This window comes from Venturia canescens, chromosome 5, assembly GCF_019457755.1.
Source record: "Venturia canescens isolate UGA chromosome 5, ASM1945775v1, whole genome shotgun sequence".
In the NCBI taxonomy this organism is placed as follows: Eukaryota; Metazoa; Arthropoda; class Insecta; order Hymenoptera; family Ichneumonidae; genus Venturia; species Venturia canescens.
In genome coordinates, this window is record NC_057425.1 from 5,971,402 (window position 1) to 5,982,674 (window position 11,273).

Sequence of the window (11,273 nt, forward strand, 5' to 3'; positions counted from 1 at the left end):
CAAAAAGTCGTTTCAACTAATTTGTTCTATCAACGCCTGGAAAAACTTGACTACATTTCTCGAATATTAAGAAATTTAGAGACATGCCTCACAAGACAGCATTCAATTTTGAGAGTTTCTAGCCAGAGTTCTAACCAAAGTGAAATTTTTAGCTGTTTCAATATTAAAAATGCTTTTGGCATTGAAGAATTTAGGAACTCTTGATTTTTATGAACTCGAGACAACGAATGATCGATGCTATTAAGTGACGTTGATGCTTTTCATGTACATGAGATTTGAATAGTCTTGAACGATTTACAGGCTGCAAAAAACTTGATTATCTCGTGAAAATGATGGTAAAATTGCGTGGGTGATGTTTCAAGGAAGCCAGGAAGTATTGCACTCGAGGGAAATCAATGTCAGGGGTGTGAATAATGAATTTTCTGTCGTCTCATCTCACTCAGCGCTATTTATGACGTGTATTTCCCTGAAATATTGTACTGGAGTGCGCGAGAATTTGAAAAGTAATTCATCGACATTTAGGGGTGGGGGGGGTGGGGAGGGTGTAAGAACGTGAAAAATGACTCGTCAGATAAAATTGGAAATGTGATTAAAAGGGAATCTTTTTCGTTTTCAACTCAATTGAGCTTTGAGCCAACGCCAAAGTTTCTGTCCCATTGCTTAATATTTATTCTCAAAGTGATAAATTTCAGGCAATTTCGTGCTGTGTCTACACAAATGTAATAAGAGCTGAAGTTGGATCGCTGATAAAATCCCTTGCCAAAATATAAGCAAAAGAATTGTCAGGGAAAAGTTGTACCATCAATCTAACGTGTATATATCATTGCACAACGTCAACTCAATGAAATTCATCCCCCCCCCCCCCCCCCAGCGGCCCTTCCGTCCTCCCGCTTCCCCAACTCATTAGCCCTTTCGAAATTTGCTTCTCTTACGAGTTTGGATCTTCAATCAATTATATTATCCGACAGGGTATCGCCGAACAACTCGTCCAAAAGGACGAGCGTCAAGAGTTCATCCCTGAGACAGAGTGGAAGAAGAGATCAGACTGGAGGATCACGCTCGAATGCGAATTCCGTTCGAGACTCGGAGAACTCAGTCTCGTCTTCGTTGCAACATCAGCGAGGAATACACGATCCGGCAACGAGCCAAACTACCCTCGTGAGTATATAAACAGTATCACGCTTTTACCGATTCTCCCTTTTTCCCCTCTCTCAGCTTTATATTTACCTAGTATAGCTACGAGGAGATCTGGAAATGCGCGAAAGTTTGTTGCGTATGTATAGATATATTATTGAAGAAGAGTTTTTTGTTGTCGAGAAGGTTGAGGGGGCTGGGAGGCAGCGAGGGCGTCGTTATATCAACGATAAAAGTAAAACGCACGATCTTGATCCAAATCTCATCGATCCGCCGGCTTATATTACACTCATTCTTGTCATTTTTATCTTTTTTTATTCAGCCAAAGACCAGACATCGTCGACCGTACGGATGGTGGGAGAGAAGAGGAGAGAGCGTCGAAAGAAGCAGCGGTGGAAGCCAAACTGGCAGAAATTCAATCGAGAAATTTTCCAGTCTCCCATACGACGCCAGGGTCGTTTCCTACGATTGGATACCCGGTATCGTCGCTAATTCCGGACGCACAAATACAACCAGAAGCGCCCCCATCAATAATCACCGTTATCTTCAACACAATTCGTCCCAACAGCCACAACAACAGCAACAACAAAATCAGAGGCTTTACAATCACTCTCAACATCACCATCATCACCACAACAATCATCATAGTCATTATCATCAGCAATCGGAGAAACGTCGAGAAGCAAACTCCTCCAGACGACGACGGCGACGCTCTACCGAAGACATCGATCTCAAGTCGAGAAATCATAATCGTATCAACGACAGTCCCGAGACCGATGATAAACTCTCCTCGAAAGATAACGACCTTAATCCTGATGACGAGCTCGACGACGACAGAGCCAGGATTCCTAATGAAATGAGCAAATCTAGCTCCGCCGAAGAATGCGGCAGAATGATCGCGACCAGGGCCATCGAATCGCGCTCCGACCGCGTCAATGGCGCAGAGTCCGATTCCTCCGAGGCCAGATTCTCCGAGAGAAGAAGAAATTCCGTTTCCGGCAGATCTTCCATACCACGCTCAAGCTCCGTCAGCGTCGAACGATTTTCCATGAGGGCCAACTACGGCGGTGGTGATTCATCCGACTTCTCTCGCGCCAATTCAACGTCCAACGAACGATTCAATTCCGACTTTTCCCTCGCCGTCGCTAGCGCCAGCTCCAATGATCGCGTCTCCGTACCATCCTCCGATCCTTTCTCACTCAGAAATCTCGACTTTGTCTCCTTGTCCTTACTCGGCCAACGCGCCGACTCTAGCGAAAGATTCTCCGATGTTTATTCCACGAGAAATTCTGATTTCTCGACTAGAAACTCAACCGATTTCAGAACTCAGTCCGAAGAGGAAGAACGGTTCTCGGATGACTCGCTCGAGGAATTGCTGCCCGCACCCGGACCACCTATCGCCAAAAGACACTCCATCGCTTGGGAAGTTTCCCTCGAGGAAGATCCACTCTACGCACCCGGTAGCACCAAAGTTGTCGGCAGAAGGCGACGAAGGAGCAGCGATGTTTCCAGTGAGCATTTTTTCATATTCTATTTTGATTAAATTCATGCCAACTACAATTAAATTTGTATTACGAAATATTCGACAGCACGATATTTTTTTTTTCCTGATCGTTTCCGACCTGCTCGGTACTGATGGAGAAAATCTAATTCGTTGAATCATATCCGTATACGAAAAGAGATAAAAACAGTGAAACTTTTATTTGGCAGGTGCTGGTTCGATATCGAAACTTCGTGACTTCGACGATTGGCAAGATCCCCGGCAATCAACGACCGACGATGATCTCGTATCGCCGTACTCGGATTCATCTACGAACGATCTCGACCGTATAAATCCACGAGATTTATCGAAAAGTGGTACTTACGTGATACGAAGGGGTAGAAAACGCGAGAGAAAGCCCCTCGTGCCAAAAATCGTTTCACCCACGGAAACAAAAAGTCTGAGCTCGTTCGGTAGTCGGGAGCTTGATCGTCGACTCACCGACGCATGTGGCAAACGTTTCTCGACGACATTCGACGATATAAAAAGTCTTTTGCGGGAAGGAAGATTGGAAGGTCTCGACGAGCCACCGCCAGACTTCGTGCCCCCAGCGCCACCGAATCTCGTTCGAGTTGTGCCACGTTCAGCCGTTGATGATGACGATGACGAGGACGAGGAGGGAGACGAGGAAGCTGACGCCGATGCGGAAGCCGATAACGACGAGGACGACATCGACCACGTCGATTCGGGAAATAGTCGACGACGCGTGAGTCAAAAGTCGGAACGTCGCGATAAAGCGGATGATAATGTTCTTCCACGACTGCCGCCTTCTCCCCTGGACGAACGTGAAGAAGAGGACGAAGAGGAAGAACACGAGGACGAGGAAGAATCTGCCAAGATTCGAGCATTGGAAAAATCCAGCGGACCTTGCAACGGTGCTCCTCCTGTAAAAGGAAGAAATTCTGTAACGACCTCCAAAAGTCTCGACATCAGTACTAATTTCTCACGAGATCGAGAAATCGGTTTAATCGGTGGAAATGTCACGTCTGCTATCTACACCGGTTCGCGTAGATCATCCAGAAAATCCGTAGCAGCTGACAGAACCGAAGGCAAAATTCCCGTCAACATTTTAATCGAGGATCAAATCGTGAAGAAGGCGCTCAATGAAAATCGCCGTCAACTCGAAAGAGTCAGCGATGAGATCAAAGAAATTGAAAGCGTTAAGAAAAATAGCGAGGCTTACAACGCCGACGATATAAACAAACGAACGAGAAAAACAAACGTCGACTCTCGAACAACTAACGACTTACTCATCGCCTCAAAACGCAACAGTTACGAGGCTCCTGACACTTCCAACGAAAATTCACGAAAGAGAATCAACGAACGCATTTCTCAAAATCAACCGCTTTTACCGTCAACGTCCGTCATCAATTCCTCGTCGTTAAATTCACGAGATGCGGACATTCGTGGTAACAATATGCAAAACTCGCTCGACTCGGAAACATCGAAAACTAGCAGCAGCGGATCCGAATCCGCCGATTTTGATAGACCACCTCGACGATCCACTACCAATGGCTGTAAATCCTCGAAAACGGATATTTTTTATTCCTCTGATCGTAAAATATCAAAACATCAACTTCAGAATGGCCAAATATTGGAAAATCGTAAAATCGATCACAAGGAAATTGAAAATGTCATTGATGCTATTCTCGAAGACTCGAAAAATCCTGACTTTCAAGTAAGTCCGCAGTAACTTTTCGCAATTTTCAGTCTGAGAATATCAATAAAACTTGTTGCCTCACCAAACCCAGGAACATTGTCACCTTTCGAAAACTTTTATAAACCCGAAAACATGGACTTTGGTCTCCTCTATTTTGTCAGATTTTTCGAAAATAGAATCTCGAAATCGAGAACATTAATCTTACAACTTTTTTCAACAGGTGAGCGTGGAAGTTCTCGAATTTCCGCCACTCCCGCCGTCGCCAGTAGAGGAAGCCGACGAGGAAAGCTCAGACGTTGGGAATGGTCCGGTATCGACACAAACTACGTCAACGAAGATAAAGCCTAGACAAACGACGAGAACCATGGATGGTTACAGACCTCGTGTGCCGCCTCATCGAGGCGGTTTGTCGATAATCGACGGCAAAGATCACAGTCAGTCGTCCCTTGATACAAGATCCATGGACGCTGGTTTCCCAAGAGGACGTAGAACTACTAACATCGGTAGCAGCTCGAGAAGAGAGGTGCGGAACCGAATTTTCTACCAAAACAGAATTATTTTCGCCTCGATTTTGCTGAATTTCTGCTTTTATTTTCGAAAAATCTCTCTCCATCGATTTCGCGTAATCGAACAAAAAATCGTTTGGAAATCAGCGTGAGAGTAGTTGCCCTTTCGCTCCTATTCACCAAAGCAGGAAATATTTCCCAAAAAGTTTTATTCGAAAAAAACGGAACAGAGTTTTTAAAGTAAACTTCAACGTGCTTAATGTAACACAAATGCAGCCCTAGAAATATTCGATCAAGGCAAGTAGAATGAAAAATTCGAAGTCGTATAATAATTAGAATCAATTCACGTTTGCCATTTTACTCAAAAGCAGGCTCTTTTCATGGAATTTCATAAAATGTAAATACACGTAATGGTAGTGGATCTACACGAGACAGCGAATATCAGCGAACGTATGAAAACCGATTCGAGGCAATTTCGATGGACCATCGGTCCTCGAGACTGGGCAAATCGTTTTCAACGCATCGATCAAAAATCACGAAATTAAAGCTATCTCTTTGCTGCGGCCACTCGAGCTAGCGTGAGCGAGGGCACGAGGGAAAGAGAAAATCGAGAGCTTCTCATTCTGAGTCCTTGACGATTCGGTGGATACGCGATGAATGCATATCTCTAGTTTTTATCTGATCTATATATTGCATATAAAAGAAGAAAATGCGATGGGCACTTTGGCCAACACACACGAATCGCTCGGTTATAAAGAGAATTTGAAATTTCTACACTGCAATCTGCAACGTTGAATTCATTCAAACACAATTCACGATAGACGTTTTAATCTTTTTCCGTTTTTTTTTCTTCAGATACCCGTAGAACGACGAACGTTACCAACCGATTTGCCTGGACCATCGAGACGACGAGCAATGACAACGAAACGACAATCGCCGTCGACTGACGGTACAGTCGATTGTGGAACCGGCGGCTCTGCAACCGGAAGCGTTGCACCCGGTGGCAGTACCCTCGGCACTACTGTACTCGGCGTTGGATGCCCCGGCTCTGGCATGCAAACGTCCTGCTCGCTTCCAGAAACTCCTGTTTTTGCCAGGGGCAGTGACGTTCCGAGAACTCCACAGCACGCCGGTAATCCCACACAACCACGTCGACAACCTGGATGGTATGCGCCGACCACCGCTACCACAGGGTAAATTTCAATCTAATCAATGGAAATCGACATCACAAATTAGAACGTCGATAATGCAGAGAATATTCGAGATTCGTATCAGAATTCGATCGACAGAGTGAAGCTGCAAATTAAAAATTTCGTAGAATAATAAGAAAAACGTGTGAAAAAAATACCTCAAATTCGAACTGTAAACTTATTGATTTGTAGAAATCCAATGGAAGAAACTGCAATGTTCATTCTAAAAGAATGTGCAAGTTTGAGATTTATTTCGAAGTGTGTGATTTATATAAAAAAAAAAGATTCTTTTATAATGGTATATTACTTAAAAAGACATCATTTTCTTGATTGCATGCTAATTCAATCTGTCGCTAAGGCACAATTTTCACGAATAACGTTAGAGAAAATTCTATGAAATCCAGCGTGGATGAAAATCTCAAGTGACATTTCATAATTATACATCAACGAAAAAATTCTCCAACTTTTTCAATAACGCGGTTTGCTTTTTCAAATTTTCAGTTACAGAAGAAACAATCCGTGCATGGAGCAGGCGATAATAGGGACGGAACTTTTGCGTTTGGCTGGAGGTCCAAACCGTGGATGGTACCCAACGCGCAAGGGTGCGAATCAACCGAGACCGGCGTCGATCGAACATCTAGAACGTTTGAACAGCGCTTACGAGTCGAGATTGCCAGGTTCTTCAGGAGATCAAAGAAAACCACTGACACTGCCGACCAACATAACGCCCAACAAATACTTCGGCCAAAGTAAGCACAGCTCTGCATCCAGCACTCGCGAGGCGCTTCGGAGGGTCACTAGCTTGCTCATCAAGAAAGGTAAGCGACGGAATTTTGAGTTTATGTTTTTGTTCGTTTATTTTTATTTTATATTCCAATTTTTCGTTGTCCCTTAAACCAATAATTTCTAAACTCTTACGAATTCCTTGAAAACTGGAAATTTTTTGCGAGCAGCTGGAAAACGTCACTCGTTCTCGTCGCAGTCGTCATTTCCGTCGTCTCGAGCAGCCTGTTCGAGACCAGAAAAAAAAAATGATTGAACCATTCGGCGTACGCGCACTTAATGATTTTCGTGTTTCTTTGACTCCCATTTACTTTGGTTTCCTTCACTTTTCAAACCTTTTCTTTCATTCTGTTTTTTTGTCCAACACTTTTTGCACACTCGCATTCCGAAAGTCATAGTTCGAACCCCAGGTAGTTTGTGCAATCTCTCGACGGATTATGCTCGATTCTCGGTACGTATGCCGCAGAATACTCCTTCAGCTTAATTGCATATTGTATTTAATCATTTACTATCAATCTTGTCATCATTTTTTCATAAGTCTTGCTTTGTCTAGAAACTCAATATTATTTTTGTCTTTTTTAGATACATGTTGAACGTGGAAAACGTGTGTTGTGGAAAGTTTTCGGCCGAGGAAGCGTGACAAACGTACAGCAGTTGCGAGACATTTTTTTTTATTGCAATATTGGAAACAATTTTTTCTTATGAAAATTCCTCAAGAAGTCTCGGCCGAAATTCTCTCCAACGTCGTATTCTCGCGTCGGAATCATGAAATATCGAATTTTTAAATAACCACGGAAAAACATTTTCCTGCAATTGAAAAATTGGACCGGATTCTGTTTCCCTCTTGATATTTTCATTAATCTTTCAATGTGCAATTAGACTAGCCATGTTCGTTAATGCTGTAGGTTTCAATGATACCTTCTTAGATACAGAAGTACTGAAAACATTGAAATTTTCGTTGTTATAGCTGCATGCGATAGGTCATAATTTGCAATTCAAGTTCTCACCTTCGAGGCGTTTTCGTCTCATGCAAATGAGATTGTTACGGATATTTTCCGGTTTCAACCCCCGCAATGTCTCGATTAAATTCCATCCGTATATTTATTCCTGTCCATATGTATATGTGTATATATATAATGTGTATAATTCTAGAGCTGTAGAAGAAACGGAGGAAAAGGGTACGCAAGTTCGTGGCTCCATCTATTCCAGTGGTCGTATCGAGGCCGCGAGGCTCACTCGCTGTCTGGCTGAATGTTGGCGACCTTGAATGCGTGACTTCGGGGGACAAGGCCTCTCCGAGTCCACGTTACACGTTGTTATTCCATAAATGTGTGTTCGTGCCTCCATTTATTGCTGCACACAAGCAGAGAGACAGAGAGAGAGACACACACATACGAATGAAGGGAAAAAAAGCAATTGGATGAGTTTTTCTTGGCAAAGAGTTGCAGATACGAGGACGATTCGTCTCGATACCATCTGTAGATCTTCGGCGAATCCTCCGGCACAAACTTCGCCGTTCCACTTTATAAAAGGAGCGATCGAGATTGTCCCTTTTTTCGCTATCTTTTCCTCGTCTCTCTCTTTCCCACCGAAACTCTTATCTTTTTATTTATCTCTTCGGCTCTTTCTCTCACACGGACGATCGCTGTTCATGCGATACTACAAAAAATCGCATCGTGTATACTGTGCCACAGTTCTCTGTCTCCTCCCGTCTTCGATCTCTCCCTCGCTCTCTTCTCTCCCTCCCTTCGTCTCACCCCGTTGACCAGGAGGCCTCTCGCTCGTACAGCCGGCCGGCTGGGCCTCGACCGATCGACCGACCGACCGAAAGACCGAAAGACCGTTTGATTCATCTCTCTTTCGCTCTCCCTGATTCTTTCCTCTTGCTCTTCATCTCTCACTGCCATAATCGAACGAGCTGACCATAAATCCTCCGCTCGCTACTTTGTAGCTGTAAATTTTGTCTCGTCTATTCGTTCTCCAAGTTTTCCATCCTCTAATTCGATGTTTGTATCTTCCATTCGCGTCCTTATACGTCACGATGGGAATATTGACGGGAAGTACGAACGGATAATTTCGAGTGCAAATTCAACGAAGAAATCTCAGTTTTCTATACTTTCGTGATCGATTCTTCTTCATCGTTCTCTTCTTCTCCGCTGGCATGAAAAACTCGCTCTGAATTTTCGACCTGCAAAAATACCGTTATTTTTTCAGAATCCAATTTTCATTCGGACGAAATTATTTTTTATTCCCAACTCCCAACAGAATTCGACACTTTTCACATTTAAAAATAACTCTTGTCGAGGCTGCGTGGTCCGTACGAGATTATCATCCACCCACGCAACAACGCTTTATAAAGCGAGAGCTATTTTCAAAAATCGTAAATCATAGTAAGCACAAAGTGAAAATGTGAGGAGTCGCTTTACGAAAAACTCACTTCACACTCCAGAATTCAAGGTTTCAAGTTTCGTTTTGAAGAGCATGTTTTTATGTCGCGGTTTATTTCAAATTGCAAATTTTGGGTCAAGGCTCGAGAAATTCCGACAGCTTTTCGAGGCTAATGGCAGAGTCAAATATTTTGTTATTTTTTCCTCTACCCCGATGTGCCAGTTCTGGCTCGAGCCTCAAAAATTCACTTTCGTATTAAATTTGATAGTTGCCTCCACCATTGATTGATCATCAATTGTCAAATGAGATCGAGAAAATCTGTAAATTTGAAAGAAAACATGAAAAAAGGGAAAAACTCATTCCAGGTCGAAGACTCTGCCAAGTTTACTGTCAGAAGAGCATTTGGGAATTGGAATTGAGGAAATATCATCGAAACTCGTGACGATAAGATATCAGCAGACTTCGACGTAGCTTCACAATCAATTAAATTCATCTCGTTCCCGAGAAAACGGCTTTTCCATTGGAACGTGCAGCAGCCTCGGAGATCTGAATACCTCGAGGAGTGAATTGTCGAAAAGACGGCCAAGGACCAGGAGGACGATCGTTATCGAGTTCTAATAGAACTCCGCCAGTGAGAGAAAGAAATCAAGATAGAAAGAGAGCTTTATACCGGGTTGGCAAGCCTCGATGAAGTTGGCGAGAAATGAACAAACGATTTGCTGCACCGAAACCTCTCACGAGGGTCTTTTTCGAGCACTCTCCTTATCGGCCGTTTATTTATAGAAAGCGAGTCGAACTTGTTACCGATACGTTCCGAACGGTTGAACCCCATGTATAAACGGCGTAATGTCATGACGTTTCGTATCGTATCGCGGGTGCTGCTCTTCTCTATATTCAACCAAACGATAAGTCAAATTATTGAACGTTTTCGCGAAACAAATAGCCGATAAAGACGATGCAGTGTGTCTCGGAATTTCGAATGTACAATTTCATTTTCTGAATTTCCCCTTAATTCATACAATTTTTTCATTATTTCTCACCATCCGTTATTATTTGATTTGCTTATAAAAATTCCAATTTCACATAATTCCTTAGTCTTGTCTGAATATTTAAAACGAAAGCCTTGAAATGTCGAAAACTCGTCGATTTTCTTCTGTACAAAAATCGATTGTTCGCCAAAACCCGTAATTTACCGTCACCCGCCCAAAAAATGATTCCTAACCTCAAAAAAAGTTCTGGAAACCGAATTTTCGTTGGTCCCTTAGTTTCGTCGCGATAATCAGCAGAAAGACTGTTGCCCAGGAATAATAACGGCTGTGTGCGCTCGTACGAGAGGGTTATGGGACAAATGTATTTCGAAAACTCAGTAATAATGGTTAAGGGTGAAAGTGGGTGGCCGGCGTTCCCGGCAATAGGACAAAGTACGTCTCTTTCTCTTTGTCTCTGTCCCCACTTTTATTTCTGTCTCTCTTTTTCTTTTGGAGGGAGTCCACAGGGCGACACAAGCTGTTCTCTCGTGACGAGGGGGCTCGCTCTGTTGCTGCTGCTCACTATGTAACCGCTGACGGTTTTCAGGCAGGCAGCAGGAAAGAGTGCACTGACAGATACCGAGATACAGCGCGCGCACTACGGTTCTGTCTCCTTCTCTCTCACTCCCGCTCCCCCCGCTCTTCCTCGCTCTCCCAACTCCTCGGACTACCTATGCAATCGTTACTGCTGTCTGCTAGCTCGTCTACCATCGAGCTACTAGTCCAACAACCCCATAGATACATGCCATCGTTCACTAGCTTGCTTGCAAGAGCTCCGATGTATATTCCAACCTCCTTCGTGCGAAATACCAGCGACTGAAAGACCGTGGGCTCACGCGATTTAACCCTCGATGTTCTTGAGTGTCATTTCATGGTCCAGAGGGCTGATAGGCAACCGAGTTGTATTCCAAAAAGGTTCCTCACTCTCGTGGAAAAAATGGTGAATTTTGTGAACGCCTTTAGAAAATATGATGTAAAATTGAAGGAGAGTGTGCTTGGAAGTACTTGAAAGGTCACAAGAAACGTTCGGTAATGAAAGAAAAA

General features: G+C 43.6%; 2 protein-coding genes across 7 annotated transcripts in view; one reads left to right on the forward strand and one right to left on the reverse strand.

Annotated features, from left to right (window-relative positions):
• The window catches only part of LOC122411146 (putative SLC9B1-like protein SLC9B1P1), a 104,974-nt gene that overhangs the window by 81,299 nt on the left and 12,402 nt on the right, over positions 1-11,273 (reverse strand). For 3 of the 4 annotated variants that reach the window (XR_006261095.1, XR_006261094.1, XR_006261097.1), the window contains exon 2: positions 6,862-9,001. The gene's annotated coding sequence lies outside the window, so the exon portion shown is untranslated. Of the gene's footprint in view, positions 9,002-9,250; positions 10,865-11,273 lie in introns of those variants that run through there. The other variant, XR_006261096.1, reaches the window with a different exon arrangement.
• LOC122411141 (uncharacterized) overlaps positions 1-11,273 on the forward strand; it is a 94,384-nt gene that overhangs the window by 74,931 nt on the left and 8,180 nt on the right. For 2 of the 3 annotated variants that reach the window (XM_043419707.1, XM_043419706.1), the window contains exons 5-10: positions 969-1,158; positions 1,457-2,645; positions 2,845-4,352; positions 4,555-4,857; positions 5,696-6,033; positions 6,532-6,848. In XM_043419707.1, coding sequence (XP_043275642.1) covers positions 969-1,158; positions 1,457-2,645; positions 2,845-4,352; positions 4,555-4,857; positions 5,696-6,033; positions 6,532-6,848 — 3,845 coding nt within the window. The remainder of the gene's footprint in view (positions 1-968; positions 1,159-1,456; positions 2,646-2,844; positions 4,353-4,554; positions 4,858-5,695; positions 6,034-6,531; positions 6,849-11,273) is intronic. The other variant, XM_043419708.1, reaches the window with a different exon arrangement.